The 27,269-nt window shown below is 33.5% G+C and overlaps 10 protein-coding genes and 2 pseudogenes across 10 annotated transcripts, besides 3 other annotated features; 6 read left to right on the top strand and 6 right to left on the bottom strand. All coding sequences in view use genetic code 12, as the record gives it.

Annotated features, from left to right (window-relative positions):
- Positions 1-84: 84 nt before the first annotated feature.
- CD36_01690 (cleavage and polyadenylation factor I (CF I) component, putative) lies at positions 85-807 on the top strand (the record flags this gene model as incomplete). Its single annotated transcript, XM_002416799.1, has 1 exon — positions 85-807. The coding sequence occupies one exon, from the start codon at positions 85-87 to the stop codon at positions 805-807; it is 723 nt and encodes a 240-aa protein (XP_002416844.1).
- A 674-nt stretch (positions 808-1,481) lies between these two features.
- On the top strand, positions 1,482-2,036 carry CD36_01680 (conserved hypothetical protein; the record flags this gene model as incomplete). The annotated part of the gene is made up of 1 exon (XM_002416798.1): positions 1,482-2,036. The coding sequence occupies one exon, from the start codon at positions 1,482-1,484 to the stop codon at positions 2,034-2,036; it is 555 nt and encodes a 184-aa protein (XP_002416843.1).
- Positions 2,037-2,790: 754 nt separating this feature from the next.
- On the top strand, positions 2,791-3,363 carry CD36_01670 (ubiquitin carrier protein, putative; the record flags this gene model as incomplete). The annotated part of the gene is made up of 1 exon (XM_002416797.1): positions 2,791-3,363. One exon carries the CDS (start codon positions 2,791-2,793, stop codon positions 3,361-3,363), a length of 573 nt encoding a protein of 190 aa, XP_002416842.1.
- A 524-nt stretch (positions 3,364-3,887) lies between these two features.
- Positions 3,888-5,081, top strand: CD36_01660 (cyclin, putative; the record flags this gene model as incomplete). Its single annotated transcript, XM_002416796.1, has 1 exon — positions 3,888-5,081. The coding sequence occupies one exon, from the start codon at positions 3,888-3,890 to the stop codon at positions 5,079-5,081; it is 1,194 nt and encodes a 397-aa protein (XP_002416841.1).
- Positions 5,082-5,343: 262 nt separating this feature from the next.
- CD36_01650 lies at positions 5,344-6,873 on the top strand (annotated as a pseudogene).
- Positions 5,344-6,873: a sequence feature (succinate-semialdehyde dehydrogenase [NADP+], point mutated pseudogene, putative;~Similar to S. cerevisiae UGA2;~in-frame stop codon).
- Positions 6,874-6,997: 124 nt separating this feature from the next.
- CD36_01640 (conserved hypothetical protein) lies at positions 6,998-7,678 on the bottom strand (the record flags this gene model as incomplete). The annotated part of the gene is made up of 1 exon (XM_002416795.1): positions 6,998-7,678. The coding sequence occupies one exon, from the start codon at positions 7,676-7,678 to the stop codon at positions 6,998-7,000; it is 681 nt and encodes a 226-aa protein (XP_002416840.1).
- A 445-nt stretch (positions 7,679-8,123) lies between these two features.
- CD36_01630 (transcriptional SBF complex/cell-cycle-box DNA binding subunit, putative) lies at positions 8,124-11,350 on the bottom strand (the record flags this gene model as incomplete). The annotated part of the gene is made up of 2 exons (XM_002416794.1): positions 8,124-11,153; positions 11,309-11,350. 2 exons carry the CDS (start codon positions 11,348-11,350, stop codon positions 8,124-8,126), a joined length of 3,072 nt encoding a protein of 1,023 aa, XP_002416839.1.
- Positions 11,351-13,737: 2,387 nt separating this feature from the next.
- On the top strand, positions 13,738-15,618 carry CD36_01620 (ion transporter, putative; the record flags this gene model as incomplete). The annotated part of the gene is made up of 1 exon (XM_002416793.1): positions 13,738-15,618. The coding sequence occupies one exon, from the start codon at positions 13,738-13,740 to the stop codon at positions 15,616-15,618; it is 1,881 nt and encodes a 626-aa protein (XP_002416838.1).
- A 69-nt stretch (positions 15,619-15,687) lies between these two features.
- On the bottom strand, positions 15,688-16,809 carry CD36_01610 (protein involved in the structural stability of L-A double-stranded RNA-containing particles, putative; the record flags this gene model as incomplete). Its single annotated transcript, XM_002416792.1, has 1 exon — positions 15,688-16,809. The coding sequence occupies one exon, from the start codon at positions 16,807-16,809 to the stop codon at positions 15,688-15,690; it is 1,122 nt and encodes a 373-aa protein (XP_002416837.1).
- A 486-nt stretch (positions 16,810-17,295) lies between these two features.
- On the bottom strand, positions 17,296-19,377 carry CD36_01600 (annotated as a pseudogene).
- Positions 17,296-19,377: a sequence feature (Similar to C. albicans LPF31;~Similar to Candida dubliniensis IFA8;~in-frame stop codons).
- Positions 19,378-19,610: 233 nt separating this feature from the next.
- Positions 19,611-19,820: a mobile genetic element (truncated).
- Positions 19,821-20,157: 337 nt separating this feature from the next.
- CD36_01590 ((defense-inducible) major facilitator superfamily member, putative) lies at positions 20,158-22,059 on the bottom strand (the record flags this gene model as incomplete). The annotated part of the gene is made up of 1 exon (XM_002416791.1): positions 20,158-22,059. The coding sequence occupies one exon, from the start codon at positions 22,057-22,059 to the stop codon at positions 20,158-20,160; it is 1,902 nt and encodes a 633-aa protein (XP_002416836.1).
- A 1,066-nt stretch (positions 22,060-23,125) lies between these two features.
- Positions 23,126-25,537, bottom strand: CD36_01580 (mitochondrial carnitine O-acetyltransferase, putative; the record flags this gene model as incomplete). Its single annotated transcript, XM_002416790.1, has 1 exon — positions 23,126-25,537. The coding sequence occupies one exon, from the start codon at positions 25,535-25,537 to the stop codon at positions 23,126-23,128; it is 2,412 nt and encodes an 803-aa protein (XP_002416835.1).
- Between the last annotated feature and the right edge of the window lie 1,732 nt (positions 25,538-27,269).

Raw genomic sequence — 27,269 nt, 5'->3', positions numbered from 1 at the left:
TTTATTCATAATTTGTTAAACTACTATTGTTTTTTTGTTTTTTTTTCATCTACAAACAGGGATACCAAAAGGCTTAATTTAAATATGGACAGTAAAAGTACTTGTGTTTCGATAGGCAAGTTTCCATTTGATTACACAGAAGAACAGGTACGAGACATTGCAAGATCAGTTGGACCAGTATTAGATGTAAAGTTATTATTTGATGAATTAACCGGTAAATCCAAAGGATATGCCATTATAAATTATGGAGACAATGAAACTGCATCATCCGCAGTACGTAACCTAAATTACATGACGTTACCAAATGGTAGGTTTCTAAAATGTTCCTTTGTCACAGATTATGACATGTCAAGCAAAGAGTCAGTAAAGTTGCCACCTTTGCCACTTGGGATACAAATACATCCTAATCAAAATGCATCACAGGTTATATCTACTATACTATCGAATATTGATCCCAATTCAGCCTTGCAGATATTGAAGGAAATAAAGATTATGAGTATTGATAACCCCAAGAGCACAAAGGTTTTATTAGAACGGTTCCCTCAACTAAGTTTAGCTTTAGTGGAATTAGGATTACTTTCAAACACGACAAACCAAGAATTAATTGAATTGACTTTAAACAAGAAACCTGTGGATTTGACCGAGTTATCTTTGGATCACGTTAGATTGTTGCAGTCAGTCGAGAAGCTAACGGACGAAGAAATTGACGAGTTGGATGAAAGTCAGCAGGAAATAGTTAGGAAAGTAAAGGAGGAAATAGCGAAAGGCACATATGGTGAAGTTCTGGCTGTCAAGGAAAGTGCCTGAACTACGAGTTTTTTTTTTTTTTTGAAAACAAGTGTATAGGTCTCATTAGTAATGCTCAAACAACAATAAATGTCAATGTTACATGATAATCCATGCCTCTTTGTCTCACTTATGTTTATTGCAAAACAAGAAAACTCTTTCTACTAGAACTTCAAAATGGAGGAATAAATTGAAGAGTATTTGGCTCTTATGAAACACCAATGTTTGACGCATCAATAAATATCAGCGCGCTCGCTACTAAACCAACCCCACTTCCTATTTGTGGCCCCTCCCCCCTCCCCCCACTCTTGGACTAAAATTTTTATGATTACATATTTGTCACATGTTGATAGTGGTGTTAAATGTTGGGATTTTTTTTTTTTTTTTTGGAATAATTTCTTGCTGATTCTTTGTTGTTTAGGTTTTTCCCCTTGGTTTATTCTTAACTACTATTGTTGCTGATTACTGTGTTTCTTTTTCATTTATCAATTAGATTTCCATTTAGAAACTTTGCATTAATCTCGATCGTTCCGTGGTTATCTTTCCCTGTCCCCTGATACTACGCTGTTGTACGACCAGGACGTTGGTTTTTTGTTCTAAAAGTTTTCACTGTTTTGCTTTTTCCAAATAAATTAGTGGTGAATTGCGATTTTATAAAACAGTTAAACACCAGTAACAATTACAATAGTTATAAAATGAGTTCAACGCTCCAGAATAGTGTAACAGTTGTGCCCGTTGGGAAGAAAACTAAAGAAGAAGTTTTAGCCGAATTTGAAAATGATTTGGTTCGATTTGAATCCATGACTTTAAAACTATATGGACATGACCAACCTTTGCAATTCTCGAGAAATATGGATCCTTTCCCTCAGAGACTTCATTTTCGATTACCTGAATACTCCATTTATCTCTTGACCATAAGGTTTAAGGTGAAACAGAGACCTTTGAGAAATTTAACTTATCACCAAACAGTGAAGAAAAAAAGAATACCGGTGGATGATCGAAATCTAGAAATGAAAGAAGTTGCCTCAGTTAATAATATTGACGATACAGGTGATTATCATGAAGTGACATTTGCTCCTTCAGGTGTTCCGGGAGGAACGTTTTTGAGAGGCAAGTATAAAGCTAAAAGTCTGGTTAAAGAGAATGGAGTGTTGATCTGGAGTTATAAATGGACTTTGGAAGTCATTGAAAAGGGGTCCGCTCCAGAAATTGGTGGTTTTGGTGACGAAGAAGAAGAACCAGATGAATGAACCACATCAACTTGGTAAATGATATGTATAATTGCTTTTGATTTTCACCGTAACGAAAACTACATATGGGTTAGTAATTAGAATCTTCTGTATTTTTAATGAAAATGGAATCTGCATTGTGTATATACATTTGAGTGTGTGTGTGTATATTAGGAAACTGGGACGTAGCAAATCAAAACTTGTTCTGCGTTTTCCGTTGCGTCGCATGACCATTTGATAATTTTTTTTTTTTAATCCCGAGCCTTGTTCAAGTCGATTGTTAGTAGTAGTAGTATTAGCGGTGCTAGTAGTAGTAGTAGTAGTAGTAAACTGATAACAATAGTGTACAAAAACAGAAGAAAAATACTGTGTAACTTTTACACTTTCTGCTTCTTACTCAGACACACACATTTCAATCAATTATTTATGCATTCCCACAAATTCATTCAATTCACATACTTTCTTTTTCTTTATAATCTCTTTTCCATTACATCCTTTCTTTTTATTTGATTTTTTAATATTCCTGAATTTACAACTTATCTTTCTAATATTAAACAAAAATTTTATCCTTTGAGTTAGAAATAGGTAACATTCAAAGAATAACTGTAAGCAATACTGATTTTTCCCAAATTTGTTTCACATTTTGGTTCCTGCTAATTCCTTGGTTTCAAGAGAAGAACAAATCAAACAGAAAGTTAAGACTGTGTACAATTTAATTTACCTTAATTTCAGTTAAAGAGTTTCAGCTCAAGAGAATTTCTACCTAGTATTCACTATGACTTCCCCAAAAAGACGTATCGAGAAAGATGTTATGGAGTTGATGATGAGTGATCATGACGTTACCTTAATAGACGATTCAATCCAACAATTTTTTGTTATTTTCCATGGACCACCAGACACTCCTTACGAAGGAGGCGTCTGGAAGATTAGAGTGGAGTTACCTGATCAATATCCTATCAAATCGCCTTCGATTGGGTTTACCAATAAAATTTATCATCCAAACATAGACGAAGGGTCAGGGTCGGTGTGTCTTGACGTAATAAATCAAACTTGGTCTCCAATGTTTGGTCTATTAAATATTTTCGAAAACTTTTTGCCCCATTTATTGAGGTACGCTAACCCAAGTGATCCATTGAATACCGAGGCATCGAACTTGATGACAAAGGACGAGGCAAAGTATAACGATACTGTTAAAAAATATGTGCAGCAATATGCAAAGAACAACTTTGATATTTCAGGGAAAGATGATGATGAAGATAACGATGATGACGACGATGAGTTGAGTGACGTGGGAAGTTTGTCCAGTGATGATGACAACGAAGATGTAGCTGGTTCAATGGAAGTATAGAAGAAGTGCAACTTTGTTGGAGTTGCCACCATTGTTTTGTATACCATTGGTTTTTTGAAGTTGATCTTTAATTGCATATGTCATGATAATGAAATCTTTTCTTACTATATATATGAGTTGAAGGGCTAGGTATATTAGTTCTTCTATTTACTAATATTTTTGTTATACGGTATTGTTTGTTTGTTTGCTAGGTACTATTACCTGGGCAAGCTTTTTTTTATTGGTTTTTATTGGCATTTCGTTTTCGCTTTTTTTTTTTATAAGTCTTTGTTTATTTGATATATATATATAACATATATAGATGTATATATCTGAAGCAATCAATCCTATGTTATTGATACATTATATGTGAATTGTGGTTAGAAACCATTGTTGTCAAATTGCGCATCTAATATAACTGGAAAAAAAAAAATGAACTTCCTCTCTAAAAAAAACTGTTCTTTATGAACAAATAATCATCGACTAAAAAGAAACGTATTCTTTTTGTACAACCTCCTCAACGTGTTCATAGAATATATTTAATAATGAGTGAAGTAAAGAATGAATTGGAAACGGAAGCGACTCCAGTACCAATTAAGAAACAAAGACTATCAAATGATGATTTGTATCGAAATTCGACTCAATACGAGTTATGGTCATTTACCCAAGAGACATTACAAGATGCCAAACGAGAGGCAAATGAAAAGGGAGTCAAAATATCAAAAGAAAGATTTAAGTTTGCCTTTGAGAATGCAAAGAAAGAACACCCAGACGTTTTTGAACAATATCCGGATGAATTGAACGAAAATATGGTTAGTCTATTAACCCTAGAAGAAGAGTCTACCTATCTTGATTTTTACATACAAAACATCACTACGACATGCAATTTTTTCAAAATGCCAACTCAAGTTCGCTTAACGGCAGCTTCATTTTTCAAGAAATTTTACCTAGTCAACTCAGTGATGGAGTTTCATCCTAAAAATGTACTATATACGTGTATATTCCTAGCTGCAAAGTCAGAAAATTATTTCATCTCCATAGAATCATATGTTAAGGCACTAAAGGGGACAAATACATCTCATATTCTAGACTTAGAGTTTATTGTGTTACAAAGTTTGAAGTTTACATTGTTGGTGCATCATCCAATACGAGCATTGTACGGGTTTTTCCTAGATTTTCAGGCTGTATTGTTGCACCCGGAACAAGTAATGTATGATGTATCAGTGGATACTTTGGGGAACATGTACAATCAAGCAAAGGAATGGCTCAACAAGTATTTTATGGTGAGTGATGTGGCGTTTTTGTTTACGCCCCCGCAGATTGCGCTTGCGGCAATGTATGATACTGACAAAAGGATTACTGATAAATACTTGAAACGAAAATATCTTAGCAATGAGGACAAATTGGATCCGATAAAGGAACAGGAAAATGAGCCGGAAATTGAAAAGCAAAATGGTGAAGATAAGTCTGCAATTACATCCGAAGAACAGTCAAAAAATGTTGTGAAAGAAAAGACTAAATCAACCAATAGACAGCAATATGAAACGTTGGTTACACTAATGAGAAAGTGCGTAAAACTTGCCAAGCAGTCGCAAGTTGCTGATCGTGAAGCAAGCAAGGAAATTGATAAAAAGTGTTTTTTTGCATTAAATCCGAAGAAATTGATTGATAAAAGAATCAAAAGATTAGCTTCAGGGAATCAGGATATTGCAAAAGAAGGTACAGTTGAACCTCTGTAAAGAGTCATAGTCAAAACAAAAAAAAATTATAGGGTATAGAAATACACATGTGCATATATTCTTGCTTCACTCTTTTTCGCAACCTTAAAGTAGTAATTATCCGCTTATTCTGCACAGATTCTCCTTTGATTTTCGCCAGTACACTAAATCGCTTCTCCCCCCAGAAAACAAAGCAATCTTGAACTTTCATAAAATTCAATCCACTCTTGTTATCCATAATTCGGGTTTTTGGGAACAATTGCAATTTCATATTGAGTCAACAATGATTACAAAGAGATTATATTCAACTATTGAGTCTTCAAAAAAAGTATTAGGAACACTTTCGAACCCTAATCTTGTGAAGACTGAAGGTTATATCAATGGGAAATGGGTTCCCAGTTCGTCCGGAGAAACCTTTAGCGTGACCAATCCAGCATTATATCCAAATCCTGAAAGTGAATTGGCAACTATGCAATCTATGTCCGAAGAAGATTTTAACTCTGCCATTGAATCAGCAGATATTGCGTTCAAAAAATTCAGAAATACAACGGGCCGGTATCGGTCTGAACTACTTTTGAAATTATACAATTTGATGATTTCCAACAAAGATGATTTGGCGAAATTGGTGGTTTTAGAAAACGGGAAACCTTATGCTGATGCCTTGGGTGAAGTCAATTATGCAGCATCATTCTTCCAATGGTTTTCTGAAGAAGCTCCTCGGATATATGGTGATATTATCCCCTCTGCTAATGGGGCTAATAGAATCTTGACATTTAAGTAACCAATTGGGGTTTGTGGGATTTTGACTCCATGGAATTTCCCATTGGCAATGATTACACGTAAATTAGGAGCAGCAATTGCTACTGGTTGTACCGCCGTTATCAAACCAGCTTCAGAAACACCATTGTCAGCTACTGCCTTGGCGTTTTTAGCAGAAGAGGCAGGGTTCCCACCAGGAGTTATCAATGTTTTGCCATCTTCTGATGCTTCTGGTCTGGGTAAATACCTAACTGAACATCCTTTGGTCAAAAAAGTATCATTTACCGGGTCAACACCAGTAGGTAAGATATTGATGAATCAATCTGCGTCGACTTTAAAAAAACTTTCATTTGAATTAGGTGGTAATGCTCCTTTTATTGCATTTGATGATGTTGATGTTGACAAAGCTGTTAATGGTGCAATTACATCAAAATTCAGATCTAGTGGTCAAACATGTGTTTGTGCTAATAGGATTTTTGTCCATGAGAAAATCTATGATGAGTTTGCAGAGAAATTTGTTGATAAATTGAAAAATGAAACTGTGTTGGGGAATCCATTAGCTTCGGGTGTAACTCATGGACCGGTTATTCATGATAGATCAATGAAAAAAGTGAGACAACACATTGAAGATGCAGTCGATAAAGGGGCAACCATTTTGTTGGGAGGGTCAAAACGTCCTGATTTGGGGGAAAATTTCCATGATTTGACAGTATTGGGTGATGTTACTACGGAAATGTTGATCACACAAGAAGAAACATTTGGTCCAGTAGCACCATTGATTAAGTTTAAGACAGACGATGAAGTTATCAATATGGCTAATGATACTACCGTTGGACTTGCTGGTTATTTTTATGCCAACGATGTGGCCAAAGTTTTTAATATCGCTGAAGCACTCAATGTTGGGATGTTGGGTGTGAATACGGGGGCTATATCTGAAGCAGCCTTGCCGTTCGGTGGTGTTGGTGAGTCTGGTTTTGGCAGAGAAGGGTCCAAATTTGGAGTCGATGATTATTTGATTATCAAAAGTGCCGTACTTGGTGGGATCGAGAATTAGCCATTGGTTTGTTGCTATTTCTTTAACTGGGTGTATATATATTACAATCAATGACAAAATAACGCTTATTTCTAATTAAAGAGATTTATGTGCTTGTAGCTTGAGATGTTTGCTCCACTTCATTCTAATCTTTTTGTTCAGTTTCTGCATCTTTTTTGACTTCTGTGTCTTGTTTATTTCCTGTTTCTTCCTTTTCTTCGTTTGGAGTGTCTGGCACTGTTTTCTTTTCATACATTGATAAGTCCGGGTTAGTCACATCTTCAAACTTGTCAACCTGTAGACCTGGTAATATCACATCTGGAACAATTTTGTAACTACCATTATTAGTAATTAGATTCACTGCAAAACGATCAATGAGTTTTTCACCAAATTGGGTTAAGCCGTTTCCATTATTTTCTAAATCAATTTGTAATTCATTTTGTAAATCACTAACAATATCCTTATAAGCAACGGTTGAATTGGATTTTTTTAATTCATTAATATCGTTTTCTAAAGTTTGTTTCCAATTTTTCAACTTAGCGACATCATCATTGTCAGTTAATTTTGATAATTCCAACTTTGGTACTTTAAACACACTTTTCATTAATTCATTATTTTCAACAAATGAAGCGCAGTTTATTGACTTAAATGTTAATGAATATAACCCTCCTTCTGCAGTGATCCCATTGACGATTGATGATGGGAAATGTTTCAAAGTTGCCTTGGATTTTTCATATTTGGTGGGAGGAAATAAAGGTTCTTCTTGGTTTATATTACGACTCCTTGAGGATAGTTTTTGTTTCTTATACAGAGAAGTTTTTACCATTATGTTTGATGTCTGATGGTCTTGTGTGGTTTTTCAAAATAAGATGTTGTAAAATTACTTTTATTTATATCGGTTTTTGTTTGTATGTGTGTTTTCTTTTTTGGTGTTTTTTTTTTTTTTTTTTCCTTTGGTTGAGTTTTGAATGAATGCACTATAGTTTCACATCTTCCTAAGAGTGAGTGAGGTTGATCAATAAATAGAATCAATAGCCTGTTGGCCTAGAGCTGGCCAAAGGTATAGACATAAGAGACTCCTCAGCTCATTTGAGAAATATTTAGAAGGATCAGTTATGCTTTGTAAATACGATAAATTTAAACATATTATTACAATTATTCTAAACACATTATAATTATTGTTTGTCCATATTAGCTACATCAAGTCATCTAATAAAGTGAATTTGTCCTCTCTTTTATTGTTGTTGATATTTTCATCCAATGAATCATAATCACGTCATACCTTCTGTCAATGATTCAGCAATTCCATCTATTAAACTGTCAATTTCTTCAACCTTAACACCGCAACTCAAACTGAGCAATTTTCTATATTTATACATCTTATCATCGATTCCAAAAGACTTTGTGTGGATCACTATTTCATTGACCAATCGATTACGTTCAAGTTGTAATCGACTCAATTCAATGGCATCATCAATTCGGCTTTGATCTATTAAATCGTCATCTCTATTATGACTATTTTCAAAATGATTCTTTTTGTCTTCTTCCAAATATTTTGATTCTTGTTGCTCAACTAGTTTGGCTAACTCAATAGATTGATTATGTTGCAAAACCTTTAATAACTCCTGTTCCTTTTCTTTTATTGTTCTCTCACAAACTTCAATTGTTTCAATAATCAACCCTTGACCTTGTTCAATAGATTCAATCTGCGGTTCTTGTATTCCAGAATTAATTAGAAGTTTTTGAACTCTAGTTAATGATTCTTGGTTTTCTTGTTGCTTTAAGTTAATAGACTCCTTCAACTTGGAGATTTCTAAATCCAATTTTGCTGAATCGTCGGAATATGTATGAGACAAAGAATTAATCATACCAGATATCATCGAAGATAAATCTGACATTGGCAATTTAGGTTCAACGTTATCTTCACTATCTTCTATCTTCCCTTCATCGTTTAACTTAGGTGGATGAGGGTGATAGAAATGAGGTGTAGACCCATCTGAGGATACTTCTCCTTCTTCTTGTCGTTGTTTTGGTAGTGGCAATGGTAGTGAAAGCGGAAGTGGAAGTGGTGTCTCTTGTTGTTGTTGTTGTTGCTTTCTTTGGTTTTTTCCGTCTTGTAATGGCACAGGGGTTTCTGATACAGAATTGCTAGTTGTTGCTGTTTCAACTTCTGAAATAACTGCTAACGGGTGATGTAAGTTAATATGATTCTGCTTTTTATTTATTGGAGTAGAAATGTTGTCAAAATGTTTCTCGGTAAAGATGTTCTCTTTGTTGTCTGTTAAAGCTTCTAAATGTTTCTTATCAACTCTTGCCACAACGCTTTCATTGTCATCGTCCATATCGTCTTCTTGAACAGTTGTCCTCTGTGTATCAGGAGTTTCTACTTTAGTGAAAGTTGATTGTATAGGCGTGGCTAAGCCGGGAACAACTGGGATATTATTGTTACTATCGTTATTATTCATAGCATTGTTGTTCACATTGTAATTCAGATAGTTACCCATTCCTAATTGCATTTGGTTTTGATATGCCATTTGTGCCGCATCCACTTGTGTGTAATTTGGTATAAGATTGCATTGGGTAATAAGTTGTCTAGCTGTTTCACGATTTATATTTTCCAAATCATCCATAGCCCCGTACTGCAACAATATTTTCACAATATTGATATTTCCAGATCTCACAGCAATATGCAAACAAGTGTCACCATGTACATCTTGATGGTCTAATACATTCTTCATCAAATTGATTTGTCTCACTTGACTTTGATTGGACAAAATGGTTAACTTGTTCAATATAACTTTCAAATAATAAACCAAGCTATCATTCTTGGTTTTAGACTTTGCAAATTGGCACAAATAATGTAAAGGCGTCCTTCCATTGATATCGGTGTTTATCAAACATAATTCCAAATCATCCAAAACTGTAGGGAAATTTTTTAATTCAAAACAGTTATTAAATGATATTAGTTTAGACAATGGGTTTAAACCAAAATTATTCACTACAAGAGGATTGGCCCCTTTTGACAATAACAAATGGATCATTTCAAAGTTACCAATGGATGCAGCCCAATGCAATGGTGTGTGGCCTTCATCATCTATCGGATCATTAATATTGAAATCTGCCGGTGGATAAATGACAAAATAAGGTATGTCAACATTGTCTTCACTGAAAAAGCGTAATAATTGGGCTGCATAGCCATTATCGGCTTGTGGACTAGGCTCTTGTAATTGCATCTTTCGTGGTTCCTCTGAAGTTGAGTTTATTGAGGTGTCGCTATCTTTTTGCGTGTTGCTAAATGACCAATTGCTATCATTTGATGATTGCGAAGACAGCACTTTTCCTTGGTGTAAAATTTGTTGAGGAATGGGGTTAGGCGCAGATCCGTTTTGGAAAAACCTTTGCTGAGTTGGCATTTGTTGTTGTTGCTGTTGTTGTTGCATTCTTTGGAACATCTGAAAGTTCTGAATATCGTTTGGATAAGCTGGCATATTGTTATTACCCACTGGTTGAAATTCAGGTTGGCCAAAACCACCATTGGACGTTCCCATTAACGTATTTCCATTCTCAATCACTTGCTGAGATGATACCGGAGTCGACTGAGACATATTATACATGTGAGGCAATTGTTGGGCCGCTGGCTGGATGTAAGAATTCTGTCTTGATATGGAATTAAAAGTGTCCTGAGATGATATTACATTGTGTATTTGACCTGTCTGTATTTGAGGATTACCTTGAATTGCAACACCTGGTGGGTTTGTGGCTGGCAATTGCGAAACGATTCCTGACGCAGATGTCGTTATTGGGAGCGTATTCCCGGGTCCAGTAACGCCTGCTGCTGCTGCTGCCGCTGCCGCTGCCGCCGCTGCCGCTTCTTCTGCCGCCTGCAAAGCTGCCTTTTTCCCTGTTTTATATCTTCGTGGAGGGTCACCTGGTTGTTTGGCCTTTTTCATATATTTTCTTTTAGCAGCAGCTGGTTCTTTGCTAGCTGGCTTTTCTTTTCTAGGAATAATCAAATTGGGATCGCTGAAATCTAAAAACAATACTGGAGCTAGTTCTTGAGTGACTCCATATGATTCTGCCAATCTACGGGCATCTTCTAGTGGAATCCATGTACCTTGAAAACGTCCAAATCCACCTTGGACTTTTTCGTGTAATCCTTGTTGTACACCTTTTTCTAAAATTTTGGTTCGTTTTGCTTTTGGAAAATTACAACATTTCAAAATCTGTGTAGCATTGACCCAATCGTCTTTACATCTTCTCATGATTGAGTAATCGTTCATTATGCATTCGTACACTTCGGTCTATATTGTAATATGTTAGTACTGGTTCAAAACTTTGGTGTATGACGCGTCATCTGTATCAACAATGGGAATTCTGGATATGGAGATGTTTTTTTTTTCGACACAGATAGAAAAAGTCAAAAAATGAAGTTAAGAAACATTGGTATAAAACATACATTTGAGTAAGTAGCTCGAAATACTTGGGGAGGTTCAGACATTATGTAGTAATTGTAATGATCAATGAAGTATCAAAATGATATATAACGTAATAAAGTGTTGGGGATATAAACAATCGATGAATCTGAGATTGAATTTGTCCAAAAAAAAAAAAAAAATAAAACCTTAATAAATTTTGGAAATGTTGATAAAAGAAAAAGATTTTGGTATTATAGTGAGTGTGAGAGTGAGACAGTTTTCTAAGTAAAACAGAAAATTTTTCTTTTGTTGTGGCCCAAATATTAATTTAAATTGACTTCCATTTGGGGCTATTCCGCTCGCCTTATTTTTTCCTTCTAACCACCCCATTCAGTAAAAAAAAAAAATAAAATGAGACGCGTGCGCTACCATTCCCAAATTGATACGCGTATAATATTCTATTATTCATTGTGTTGATCAGATCGTTCGATAAAAATGGTGTTAGAAAGTGTGTAATTAACAAATAGTAGTTCATAATTAGATAAGAAGCTGTAAGTAGTTACTAGTCATACTAATGTATTGTTGTTTGTTTAGAAATTGGATTGTTTCTGTTCAGCTTATTCATATTTGAGTAGAACAAGTAAATTGGCTCAAATATGGATTGAAAATTTGCATCGTATGAGTTTATTAATTGAGTTACCAGTTTATCCTTATTTAATTGCTAGGTAAATAACGTTGCATTAGGGTTGTTTGAGTCGTAAGTTGTGGTGGTTTAAATTTTTATTGATATAATTGCAACCAAATTATTTGAAAAAAAGTGGCAATCAGCTCTCTTTTAAAAAACCAAAACCACATTATTTTATAGTAATAATCCAAATATAACTTTTGAAATTACATTTCCTTTACTAATAATTATAGATACTATAGTCTTGATCTAGAAGCAAAAATCAATATTTAAGTTTGACAATAAAGATCAAACTGTCTTAGCGAGATGGAATATAAAGAACGTCAAGTCAACCAAGTCCGCGATAGAACATTTGAACCTTCTTCCAGAAGGAAAGCTAAATAAGAATGGACAATCGCTGATGCAATGTTTACAGTTTAAGGTTTCTGTTTATTCTCCGAACAATAGAATCCACTACAGCCACGTTCACTTTCTCTCTAACTTCCAAATAACATGACTTCTTGTTTACGAAACTTAATCCTGATAAAACTGAATTTACATCAATATTTGGCGTACAAAGTTTAAGCAGTTGAATTATAAGTTAACATTTGTGTATTTCTAAATTGTGTAAACAACTTTTGCAAATTTGTGACAAAATGGTTGACAAAATTGGTAAGAACTTTCACTAAGTTACATGAATAAATGAAATACTGCAATGTGTGGCAAGTGTGGAATGGGACATATCCATGCATCTATTGACAATATATTTTGAGCTGAACTCATTGTGTGGTCGTCCAATTGTTGTTAACACAAAACAAAAGAAGGCCAGCGATAAAGAGGAAAAAAAAGTTTTGTCTCGTATCAATAGATTAATCTGATATGGGAGCAAGTGACGACGACGCATTACTACCAACCCCACTTCTACAACTTAGACTGACACCAGAAAAATGGCGCCAGCAGGTCAAAACATTGAACAAAATTGAAGGTTACTACCAACCATTCCAATTCGAAAAGAAAAAAAAAAAAAGAAATTGTATTAATGCCAAGAATGTTAAGAACTTTTGCTCTTTTGCCAAATCATTGAATGTCATGGACACAATGAGAAACTAAAAAGATTTTTCAATCTGGGAAAGTATAAGAATCATTATTGTTGTCATTTACTACTACTACTGTATCTTAACCATCACGTATTTCACTATTCTTAGAATGCACAAAAATAGCAAAACAAACAAAACCAAAACAACAACTAAAAAAAAGAAAATTAGAATTCCTAAACTATTACGAAACAATGGTTGATCTGTGTTTACATCATGAGAAACTTTAGATTTGTTATTGATTTAGTCTGTTATAGTTTCATTGAATGATCAATAACAAATCAACTACTTCACTTATCTTTTGTGGTATTGATTAAAACAATTCATAGGATATTAGATATATATATACACCAAGTTAACCCCCCTGGTTTTCCTCCTCAGCCTCATCTCGTCAGATTTCAAGATTGGTTTTTTTCTTTGGTTCCTTTTTTTTTTTACTGTGTGTATTCTCCGTTTTCAACTGTTTCAGCTAAAAATTCCTTATTGTGTACTCGTGTCTCAGTGCCTCACATTAAATTATAAACTTACTCGACACAGCACCAACAACATCAGCCTTTCTTTTGATTAATATCGAATAATTGTATATAAATATACCTACCTGTCCACCCCTCCTCTTTGCTTTTACTTCATTTAGAAAGCTGGACCAACAGCTATTATAGATTTCCTTTCTTTTTTTGGTTTTAGTTTTTGATTTATTTAATTCCAACTATTCATGTCTACTACAACAACACATACCCATCCAAAGTCCCGTTTAGGGATACAACAACCTTCTGCTAAAGAAGTTACTGGTACCATTATTATGATGGATGACCCAGAAGATCATGACGAAGATAACGAATCGATGAAAAAATCAGCCACTGGTATTATATTGAGCCCGCAACCCCATGATTCTCCCAATGATCCATTAAATTGGCCCGTCTGGAAACGTGACATCTGCTTATTGATTATTGGATTCCAAAGTTTTATTGGTGGTGGGATGTCACCCCTTTTGGCAGCAGGTATGAATACTTTAGTCACTGAATTTGATAGACCGTTAACGACAATTTCTTATTTAGTTGGTGGCTTCATGTTGTCGTTGGGATGTGGGTCAGTTATAGCTAGTCCCACTGCGGTATTGTTTGGTAAGAGATTAGTTTATATTGGAGGTATTTTTATATTTATGATGGGTGCCATTTGGGGTGGTGCTGCCAAAGATTTTGGTAACCTCATGGGTGCAAGAGTAATCACTGGGTTTGGAGCATCACCAACCGAATGCTTACCAAGTTCTACCATTGCTGAAATTTATTTTGCTCATGAAAGAGCTTATAGAGTGGGGCTTTACACAATGTTAATGTTGGGTGGGAAAAACATCATTCCATTATTATCAGGATTGGTATTTCAAAGTTTGGATAGACATTGGTTATTTTGGATTTTGGCCATGTTTTTAGGATTTAATTTGATTGCCACGTTTTTATTTGTGCCAGATACGTTTTGGGATAGAAGCCCAACCCCTTCCAAAAGATCATTAGAGGAAACTAAAATGGCTCAAAGTGTTGCGACCTATCATCCACCATCCCAAAGACCAAATGCTTTTGCATTACATCGTCCTTCACAAATGAATATTACAGACGTTCAAAGTTTATCGTCATCTATTAATGAGTCTGCTGAAAAACAACAAGAAGTTGGTCAAACTCCAGTGGGTATTACAGATCCTAATGATGTATCACATCAACATCAACATCAACAAGCAACTCCTCACACGAAGAACTCTTATTGGAAAGAAATCAGACTTTATCAGGGTCGATTCACTAAAGATAGTTGGTGGATGGTAGCATTAAGACCATTTGTATTGTATTGCTATCCATCAGTATTATTTGGGTCCTTAACATATGCGTTGGCAGTGGTATGGTTGATTGTCATTTCTGAAACCATTGGAGAAATTTTCAGACATCCACCTTATGGTTATAACCAGCAGACAGTAGGGTTGTTTTATATTTCACCATTTATTGGAGGGATTTTGGGCTCTTTGACTTGTGGTTTATTATCTGATCGAATTGTTCGATACCTTGTTTCTAAGAACAAGGGAGTTTATGAACCTGAATTCAGATTAGTTATGATTATTCCATCGACTTTTTTCATTGCTATTGGACTTATGGGATATGGATGGTCATCGCAAGTACACAATCCATGGATAGCACCTGTGATTTTCTTTGGCGCTATGTCTTTTGGTAGTTCTATGGCTTCAACTACAGCCATCACTTTTGCCGTTGATTCTTACAAAGTTTTCGCTGCTGAATCTTTGGTATCATTTAATTTTTTGAAAAATTTATTAGGGTTTTGCTTTTCATTATTTAATAATAAATATGCTGATCGTGAAGGATATCGTGCAGCTTATGTTACTTATGGTGGGATTCAAATATTTGTGAGTCTTTTTGCTATTCCACTTTATATATATGGCAAAAAACTTCGAAGATGGACTGATGAAAAAGAATTTATGAGAAGCTTGTACCATGAAGATAATGTTCCTCCAAGTGTTGCTCCTTCCAAGAGTAGATTAAGTGAGGAATTTCTTCATAGTGGTACTACAAGTAATGAGAATACGATTACTAAATAAAAAGTTATTAGAGTTTATTTTTGACTGAATGTAGGTGTAGATATATGGAATATATCTGTATATTTCTAATTAAATCCATTTAAAATTAACTTTTAATGTTGGATTCTCATTCAAATATGTATCTAGTCTATCTTTTAATGATTTGTTATTAAATTTACTATTATCAGTAACTGTTGGCATACCCAATTTTTCAATTATACATCCACTACTAATGATTCCTGCAACTCCGCTGGTTAACCAATCACCATCACTTAAATGATACGCCATCATAAACCCTCCACAAAATGAATTTCCACCACCAGTAACATCGACCACCTTATTTTGATCCTGGTGATATGCTGGTAATTGAAATTTGTCTCCGGATTTAGTATTTATATAACAACCTTGAGCTCCACATCGTAATGCTGTACCTGAATTCGATAACTGTAAATGGTTTGTAAATTGTTGAGATATTTCTTGTAAATCTTCATTGTCATCATTGTTACTTGTTTCGTCTTTATTATCAGTTAATCCTAGTAATAATTTTGCTTCATTCAAATTAGGTGTGAAAACATGAATTTTCGGTAATATTTCATTTTGTAAAAATTCCAAATTTTCAAAAATACAATCATCAGGTAGTGGTTCATAAATAAACTTGGCTGTTGGGTTAAATTGATTAATTGAATCAATCAATAATTTACATCGTTTGATTGAACAAATTAAATGAAAATTTGAACTTTGTTTCAAATTTGGATATTTCAAGATATCATTGATTTCAATTCTTAGTTTTGGTGTAACATATTCGAAATATCTAATTGCATCTTGCTCTAGTTCATTATCAATTGATCCTTTAGAACTTTTAGTATTACTATCTGTGTATTGATAAATATTGACACCACGAGTAGTCAATCGACGAGGATTCTCTCGATATATTACACCTCTAGTTTTCCAAGTATTCAATTCTTGTTTAATTTCAAAGGGGAAATCAGAACCCATATCAATGATTCCTGATATTTGATCGACTAAATCTTGACGACCATCACATATTATTCTTGCTCCCATTATAGCATATGTTCCAGCCCCACCAATAATGTTTGTTTGTTGTAAAGACGAGGATGATGAAGAAGGTGGCGGTGGTAGGGGATTGCTGTTACTGTCGACGTATCGATTCTCATCAACTATAAACATTCCTAACGTTGTAAAAATCGACATCCTCAATGTGTTTAAATAATGTTATGTATAATGAATTGGAAGAATAGAAGTTAAGTTGTTTTTGGTAAGTTAATAAAGTATTCTAAGTATATTGTATTCATAGGCAAACTTGCTAAATTAAATTCTTGCTAGTGCTAAAACAGAATGCTAATCTAAAAATTATTCATACCACGAAGGGGAAGAGAATCTTTCAACCAAAATTGGTGCGAAAATGGTTTGAACAAAACAGTCTATATGGTGCGAATTCTTTTGCCAATGATAAGAGAACTATTGTGCACTTTACTTTGCATGATTTCTCTTTAAAAAGCTATATCAGAGTAAAAGTAACCTAAATAATTAAGAAATCATGATTAGTCAATGTAAATTATCACCTAAAGTTGAATAAATAATGCATTGGCAGTATAATGAATCAAGTATTACATAGTATACCAATATTTCCAAAAATTGTCCCGGTTTCCTCCACTATCATTAACGTCTTCCTCGTCTTTAGTGATCAGTATCATCAACATCCTCAACATCATCCTCATCATCACTATCTTCATTAAGAAAAATAAATACTCTTCCATTATAAAGATCGTCTGTATCATAGTCGGTGACCACCCCTTCTGTCCCGGATTTTTCAGAATCAGAATCAGACATCCGAGATGTACAACTTAAACGATTAGAATACTCAGAAATGTCCACTAAGGATTCATCAATATTGTCGACATCTAAGAGGAGCCCTTTCATTGATGTCATTGCTCTTCCTACATCAATAACACTTATACCTGAATTTTCTGTAGCGTCTAGTCTTAGCTTTGCGTTTCTGTTCTTTTCCTCACTCATTGAAACCAAAAATGGTGATACCAAACGAAGATCACATTGACATAGAATTAAAGTTACCAATGATGATATAGGTAGCTTCACAGAATTCACTTTTCTCAATTGATTCTTTGCTAGACACAATTCTCGCAAGTTTTCCAATTTTTCAAAGGAAGCAGGCAATTCACGGATTCTCATGTTCGTTAAAGATATATTTTTAACACTAACAGGACATAGGTCAACATCCAATGTTTCATTATCACCTCCAGAAATGCTAATTTCTTCAAGTCTAGATTCTTTCAAGTTTAATAATTCTAATGTGGAATAATCAATATTGAAATTTTGGAAAGTAATAGCACCTAACATCAATGGCCATTTAACCACTTGGGTAAGTGTACTCATCTGCCCATGTTCGTCGGCAACCAAGCGTAAACGGGTAAGACTCGTTGGTAAATGATACATAAAATCCAGACTTTCGAAGAATAAAAAATTCGTTTCTAATCTGACATCATCAGCCGTAGGTGGGATTCTGAAGTTACTATCAAATTTAAGCTTTGATGTGCAAAGTTGAATATATTGCAAATACTCACCCAAATGAATATACCCATCAGCATCGTTATAGGATTATCCAGCAAGTTCTAAACGCGTCAATGTGACTAGAAGAAGTGAGGTGTCAATGCAAATATCCATATTCCCATTATTAATGATCGTCAACAGCTTCAAATTTGAAGGAAAAACCAGCGATAAACTACAGATCTCTTCTGCAGCCAGAAAACATTCTCCTTCATATTCAAATTTCTCTAGCTCTAGAAGAGAACCTTCTTCAAACAAACCAACCGGATAGACACAATTCTTCAATATTAAGTGCTTTAAACGCTGGAACTGTTTTAACTTATCAAAATTAAACAACTTTTCACAATCTTGCAAGGTCAACAATTTCAAATTTGGTGCCATTATTTCAGTTTTTTCAAAAGATTCAATAAGTGGCAACTTAAGGTGTAATTGTACCAAATCACCCATTTCTTCAGATCTGAAGATTACCTGATCCTGAGATATGATACAGAGCTTCCGTAAATTTGCAGGCAAAGTCACATGAATCTTGGTTTTTACATGAATTTGCAAGTCCTCCAAAACAGACGAAAAGGAAAAGCCATCTCGTTCCAAATTGGTGTGATTCATATACAATACCAATTCTTTCACACCAGGAATTACATAATTATCCAATACGATATCATGTAGTTTAATACCTGGAGCAATGGGAGGTAATGTGCCTGGATTCCGGAAATTTGACAAATTTACAAAATCAAATTTAACATTGCAGTTTGTTAAAAATTCTAGCATAAATACTTGAGGCATATTCTTAGACCCCCAAAAGAAGCCACAGATTTTCAGGGCCTCGGTTAAAAGTTTACTGAATGTAGCAAGAATAGTTGTAAATATAATCAAGCTTTCCGTTTTAATGTCCTTTGGGTATATATTCCATTCATCAATGCCCTTCCTCAAATTCTTATAAGTGATTCTGAACATATTTCACTGACATCTAGAGTAGCCAACACCTGGCTCATCACTACATTTATGTCTTGAAAAAAGTTCTGTTACATGTACATCTGAAAATATTGTTGAAGCAACAATCTCTTTAATTGGTTAGAAGTATAATAATTCTGGCAATATACATGTCGGTAAATAACTAATAATTATAGCGACAACTTCAGAAGGAAGTTTTGCCACTTCATAAAAAAGATTAACATCTCGACTTGCAATTACCATGGGGGGGGGTGATTGTAAATTCAAATTTGGAAGATACTAATATGAAACTTCGCTTATTCTTATGGTGTGATTGTTAGTGTCTTCTCTGCTTTGTAATTCAGTATTGCGGAGGATTTCTAAAGTGTATGGACTGTTTTCAAAATATAATGTTTCATGAAAATAGCTAATGTGTGTAGTTATTGTTGGTACCGGTGAAGAAACTCTGAATAATTCTTTCATAATTCTGTATATTTTGTTGGTGTATGTACTATTTTATGTTAACAAGGCAAAGAACTACAGCGCTGAGTAATTAGGTTGATGGGAAATTTTTCATGGTGCATCAGGTGATGATAAAGTTGAGGTGTATTCGGTGGTATAAATGAAGCTATAAAGTATCCTTAGTTAGAATGTGAGTTAGATAGAAGCAGAGCTTGAATAAGACATTTTGTGAAGTTAACAACTACAACGATTTCGTGCTGCTTTCATTATACAGAAATCAGCGTGTAGTAGAAAAAAATTATAAGCAATTAATTGTTGTACACAAACAAAAACGTACAGTTGACACTTTATACTCCAAAAAGTTTCCATTAATTCCATTGTGTAAGAAAGTTACTCAATTGTAATTGCAGTTTCTGTCTCTTTCTCTGTGTATGATCTTCTGTAATTGAACTGTTTTTTGAAATTTTACTTCAGAGATCGAATTAAATTAGTCTTTTTTTGTGGTTAATAGCAGTCGTCAACTAATAATATACACATATATATTAAAATAACCAGATCAACTTCTGGTGATTATACTTTCTCCTATACATTATCTTCAGCAATTGGATCTTCCTCATCTTCATCAGTATCTTTCATCATAAATGCATAAGTACAGCAAATTAAAGATAAGCCACCCAATAGTATCCATGATAATTCCCCGATTTCTAAAACTTCACTAATGGTCATGACATACCCCCAAAGCATGGGTCCTAAAAACCGAGCTAATGAATTCAAACTCAATGATGTTCCGTTTATGAATGCACGATGTTGTTCTGGTGATGAACGATGAATTAATACAATGATATTGGGGAATCCAACGGCATTTGAACCGGTCAAGATACAACACAATACGTAAAGTAATGTCTTTGTTAGCCATGGTGGGTTGGCACTATTATATACATGATGGGTAAACACTAAATATGGTAAAATTGGGTATAGAATGGGGAAAATTATTTGTGAAGCTCTTAAACTAGTAATTGGTCGATAATGACGATCAAGAAATGGGAAAACAAACATTACTGATAACGTACCGATTAACCCAGTAAATGATAAAAGATTACCAATAGTATCACTATCGTATCCAAATCCTCCAACTAATTTAAATGGCAATTTCAGTTTTTCTGGCTTTAATTCTCCAGCAAGCATCACGGGTAAGAATTCAGAATAAACAACTGTATGGAATGATAAAAAGAAATTAACAGTCATGGCCAGTACCACTGATGGAGTGAAAATATCACGTGTGAATTTCTGTTCCACATTAGTTGAAATAACTGAAGTGTTTGATATTGTATGAGATAAAACTGGTCCCAATTGTGCTGAAGAATAACGTCTCACTAAGGCATCAGAATATCGTCTAGGCATTGGTCCAATATATTTGTTGTCTTCTTCATCATTTGATGTTTGATCACTTTCGTGGACGTCTTCGTTGTTGTCATCAACTGAATTGTATAATGGTTGTGGAGCAACAATTAATCTTTCAATTTCTGGGTTGGAATTGTCGTCATCACTTGATAATGAAGAAATGGTATCAGAACTATCTTGGGTTGATTGTGATTGTTCAACAATTGGTTCAATTCTAGAATGTTTAGTCCTTTGCCAAGATCTAATTGGGGTATCATAACCAAGTTTGTTTAGAATAAAATCACCAATTTCTAAACCTATGTCTCTTTTGTTCTTTGTACGAGAGTGAGTTTCTTCAAGAAATAAAAACCCCATTACAAAACTAAACATTAAGATCCCAGCAATGACAATATTAGATAATGCATAAGGATATTTGTTCATAAATCTATTGTATAAACTGTTGTTGTCGCCACTACTTGGCAGTTGAGGATCTTGAGCCATAAACATAAAAATTCTCCCCAAGTTCAGCAATTCGCCCAGTTGATAATTATCAATATCATTTCTTTGTTTAGGGCGGGTAAAATATTTGGAACCACCGATAATAGGACCAATAACGGCACCAAAATTCCAAAGCAAGGGTAATGTGCTAAATGCAATTGATTGATGGTTTTTATGAGTAGCGATTTCTCCAATAGCAGTTCTCAATACTGCTATATTCCCATTTAGACACCCCATAAGAGATCTAGCAAACATTGCAACCCAGAAATTAGGTGAAAACCCAAATATAATCATTGATATTGCAGTCCCTAATAACCCCATTAATAAAATTCTTTTGCGACCATATTTATCGGATGCTTTACCCCATTGTACACAACAGAAAAATTGACAAAATGCAAATGATGCTGATAAATAACCAGAATATTTGGCGATATCAGTTGAATGAGGAGCTATATTAAAATCTCGAATCATAAAATAAACATAGGGGAATAATGATGTGAATGCTATTGGTTCGGAAAATCGAATACAACTAATGACAAACATTTGCCAAAGTGGGAAACCTTGCATTTGCTCTCGGAAAGAAATATTTGCCATTTTTTTATTCATGGTGGCTTGTATGTTCTTGTTTCTTCAAGTGGATATGATTAAAATGGCAACTTGTCTTTTTTAAGAACAAGATAAATGAAAGACCAAAGGTAGGAAATGAAGTAACGAGAAGGATAAAAGTGAAGTTTGAAGTGAAGTTTTTTTTCTGACTGTTTTCGGTTAAGATAGTTTATTTATGTATGTATGTATGTATGAGGGTTTCTTTTTTTTTCATTCATTGTATATCAATCTGCAAGATCGAAAGATAAAAAATAATAGAAAAAGTATTTAGTGTGTGAGTTTGTGCCAGATTATGGTTATGTCATCAGGAGAGAAGGTTTATTTTCCGTGCCGTCCCTAAATGATTGATTGTTCTATCGTCTAATGTTCTAGTACAACTCCTTCTGTTAATCAATAACAACTATTATAAACTTATATTAATATCTTTATTCCAGTAAGTCAATTAACTGTTTGATTTTACTTGTTTTCGCAATTCAAGTTAATTATCACCAAATTTATATTGTGCATTACCAGTATGCATATCTTAGATTATCATCAACTGTGGCGCTCAAGACAATATGTAATAAATTTGTCAGTTCTAATTACGATTTTAGAATAGCTACTTATGTTATGCTACAATCAGTTATCTTGTTATGTTTAACCTCTCCTATATTGTTTAATACTAGCTAATTTAAGAAGTAAAAACTGTGGGGCTCTTCTACTACTTTTGCGAGCCGAAATCAACCCTCGGATACCCTAATTCCAAGACAAGATCTCATATTAAAAACCTGGATTATATGTAAGGAGCATGAGTAATATCTTCTCCTGTATGCAACTTTAATCTTATAACGGTACAGCTAGCAATTAGTCAGGCTTCTGTGATCTTATTACCTGACTATGCACCGTCAAGATGGTTGCCCTTTTAGAATGTGATTATTTGTTTTCACTTCAAAACTTTAGAGCAACCATCCACACAAAAACATAGTAACTAAATAAATAAATATATTATTCAAACAACTAAAAAACAAAATAAATAAGTTTAACAAAAATACATAATCATCATCATCATAAAAACCTATCTTTCATTTTAATATTCACTTAATCGTAATTTCTTACCAATTTCACGAACACTGAAACTTGAATTTGCTCGATTTAAAAATGGTGGTTCAGGAGATTGTCCTCTACTTTTAATATCTTCTTCACCCATATCAAAATATCCATAACCTCCCAATAATGCATTAATGTTATGTTTTGGTCTGGCTTCTTCTTCTTCTGCCGCTTCTTTTTGTTTTTTATTGATATCAATTTTCAATGCCAATTCATCCAGTAATTTATTCATGGTTTCAACTTGTTTCCAAATACTTTGAATTTCTAATAAATAAGAATTCAAAGTAACCAAAAATCTTTGAGTTTGACGATGTTTTGAACTAGCACAAATTGAAATTGAATCATCTTTAAGAATATAACCAATACCAAATCCATTAGCAGAAACTGGACCAAATCCAAACAATCTCAATGATGGATTACCACAATTAGATGTGGAAATAATTGTGTTATTTAATTTATCCCAACCTGAATCAGCAAATATTTCTGGTACTATTTTCAATAAATCATAACTGTCGTAAATATCATTATTACCATGAGATCCAGATGCATGGAGATTTTTACTACCATTGGTTCCAACAACAGTTGTTGAATCGTCATCATGATCATGTTCACCATCCATTTGAACAACTATAGTATCATCTCGAGATAATCCAACTGCTTCCAATTGTTGTTCACCATCACCGCTACCTTCTTGGATATACTGTTGTTGTTGTTGTTGTTGTTGTTGTTGTTGTTGCTCTTCTTCATAATCTTGTAAATATCTTTTCCAAATACAAAACATGGCATATAAATAACGATCAACACCTTGTCCCATGGAACTCATTCTCGTCTTTTGAGAATGTTTCTTACAAGCATCAGATAAATATTGTAATTTTTCCTTCATTGATACCGTTGAATCGAAGAATTTTCGAACAAATAAATTTGATTCTTGAGAAACAGTACGAATGGCTTCAGTACGGCCATGATAATATTGTTTGGTCATGGCTGGTTCATAAGTACATTCAACTTTACCATAAAGAGCATAATAAGTAGCTTGGAATGCCATTTGAACAAAGGCATCTGGTGAGAATTTCATTTTCTTAATTTGTGAAGAACCATAATTTTTAAATTCTAAATGACGAAATTCATTTTGATTAATTAAATCTGATAATCTAGTTTCACCAAATCTTAAAACCAATGATAAATCGGGTGTTAAATCCCATTCTAATTTACGCGGGATAGTAATTAAATCTTCTTCCAATTCATAATCAGCGGCATCATTTTTGGTGGTGGATTTCCATAAAGATGGAGCATTATTATTAATGGAATTAGCAAATGACAAAATTGAATCGGTATAGATATCACTAACAAATCTTAAAACGGTATGACCATCAACCCCAGTATGTTCAAAATTAATTCCTGCTTTAGCATTTTTAGTAACAATGATTTGTAATTTATCATACCAACGATTAGTACAAGTACCAACTTGAATACCATTATCTAATATAGATAACCCACAAAGCATGTTTTTCGATAATTCAGATAAATCATCAATAACAATATCATCAAAACATAATATAAATAATGCTGAATCAATAATTGACAACACTTCATGGTTAATGGTATTATTACCAATTAAATTGTTTCTAACATTAGCCCAAACACGTCTATTTTCAGTAGTCAATACTCCAAATGATGATTTAGCAATTTCATCTGATGGAGTAGTTAAGGAGTCACGAATGATTGAATTGAAATTAATATTCAATTCTGCTTCATTTAATATCAAATTATTATGAGAATCCAATACATCAAACCAATAAAATTGAGATTTTGACATAACAACAATATGATTAGATAATGGATCAGATTGCATCATACATCCTTCTTGAGTGGGGATTCTTGAAGCACCAAATAATTTAGTATATTGATACATACATAATGGTTTTCCATTTTTCAAAGTATCAACAGTCAAAGTTTCATTTTTCAATGCTTGAATGAATTTTAACGATGATAAAGTTAAATTGGTGGCTCGTTTAACTTGAGGATTAATACTACTTGATTCATTAGTGAATGGATCATCTTCTAAAAGGAAAAAAGGATTTAAATTTAATACAACGGGGGAATCATAATTTAAATATGAATCATACCAAAATTGTTCAATATAACTAGGTCTAGTTTTAGCATATTGACGTAATTCTCGATCTAAATAATGACCAATACCACTTCCAGTAGTTTCACCATTGTTGGTTTTGGAATTACCACCATTAAGAAATTTATCAACAGCAATTTTTGTATTTTCATGTTCTTGTTCAGTTTGTAATGGTTTTAATGCCTCGAGATATGAATTACAAGTTTGAACTAAATCAGGAATAGGAAGTTTTTCCAATGTTTCTTGAAATCTATAAGTTGACATTTTTGGAAAGGTTTATGTATGCGTGACAGTAATAATAAATAAGGAATTTGTTTCAAAACTAATAATTAAACCAGTACTTAAATCAATTAAGCAAATAATAAATGAAAATGAAAAACTAGAATAGAATAGAAAAGAAAGGAAAATCAAATAAAAAAAAAAAAAAAACAATCAGTGGGAAGAAAGTAAAATCTGGAAGGAAGAAGTTTTTAGACAAAAAAAAAAAAAAAAGTGGGAGATTTAAAGGAATTTATATATGATACTTGTTGTTGTCGTTGTTGTTGTCGTTGTTGTTTGATATGTTTGATGTAATTAGTTTGTTATTTTAGAAGAAGAATCAAATCATATCTCTGTCGTTCATAATAAGAAAAAAAAAAAGAAGGAGTGCACAAAAGCAAGAATGAGGTGAGAGGGATAAAAAAAAAAAAATTTACACTAATTATTATTTTGTGGGTTAAAAATTAAAAATTAAAAATTTGGGAAAAAAGCAAAGACCGATTTTATTTGAATAGTACACATTATTTTTACTTGTTTTCTCTGTTTCTATTGTTTAGAATAATGTATTACATATGTATAGGTCACTCAATATGTTCTCTGATATGGCATGTTCAATAGATATGTTTTATATAGAGAGAGGAATATCAGAGTGGGTGAACGGATGAATGATTAAAATTGAATATGCACGGGTAGTGCGCCAAAATTCAATACGGAGGAGGACAAGAATAAGTTCGGAGTTTTGAACCATTTTTGTGTACACAAAAGCACCACCACTAAAACAAAAGTAAGAAAAAAAAAAAAAGTCTGGGGCAAATATATATAAGAGATAGTAGCAATTATTATGATGATGATCAATATCCACAATTTCGTATTGTTTTTTTTTTTTTTTATTTTTTTGGCAAGTCATTTTATAACAAAACAATTAAAGGGAGAGTTATAATAAAAGATCAATTGGAAAAAAGGACGCTTTTTTTAAACCGGATATTTTTTTTATCATCCAGTATATTGAATAGAAGTAACGCACAGGTAAGGACAGGAATTAAGAAATATTATTTCGTTGCCTCCTTTTTTTTTTTTTTTTTCGTATCATTCAACGTTCTATAGCAATTTTCAGTCCCAATTTACAACAACTTACTTTTGTAGTATTGGAATTACAGGGATCGAATGTACTAAGAAATATGTGTATTATGTTTCATTATGGGCTAGTTCTTTAAAATCTCTGGTGTTTCCGTGGATAATTTTGTTGTAATCTTGTGTAAAAAAAAGAATGTGTTGACTTTTAACAATCCGAAAAGAAGAAAACTCCGTTCTCGTAAGATTTAAAACAGAGACTAAGAAAAAAAAAATTTTTTGAACAAAGAATTGATAGATAAATATGAATATTTGACCAATCGGAGTGGTTGCTTTGCTTGGTTTTATTCATCATAATCTATATTTTGTTTTGTTTATTTTTTTTGTGTCTTATTTTCTGAATTGTGGGGAGTGGGGCATATGCAGGCTATTCAGAGTGAGACACTTGAATAGTCTTAATGCCCCACCTCCACTGCCACCACCACCACAACCACCACGAGCTATCGCCAAACAATAGAACAATAAGAGAGGAAACAAATGGATCTAATATCTATGATTGAAAAAAAAAAAATGGTCAACTTTAATTTATTTCTTCAAGTCTTTTAATTAAGTACGATATCTGCTAATTTCTAATTACAATTGAGCATTAAAATATCCAACCACCACA

Source organism: Candida dubliniensis, chromosome 1 (genome assembly GCF_000026945.1).
Source record: "Candida dubliniensis CD36 chromosome 1, complete sequence".
In the NCBI taxonomy this organism is placed as follows: Eukaryota; Fungi; Ascomycota; class Pichiomycetes; order Serinales; family Debaryomycetaceae; genus Candida; species Candida dubliniensis.
Note: the sequence above shows the minus strand (reverse complement) of the source record. Positions and strands in the feature narration are given on the sequence as shown.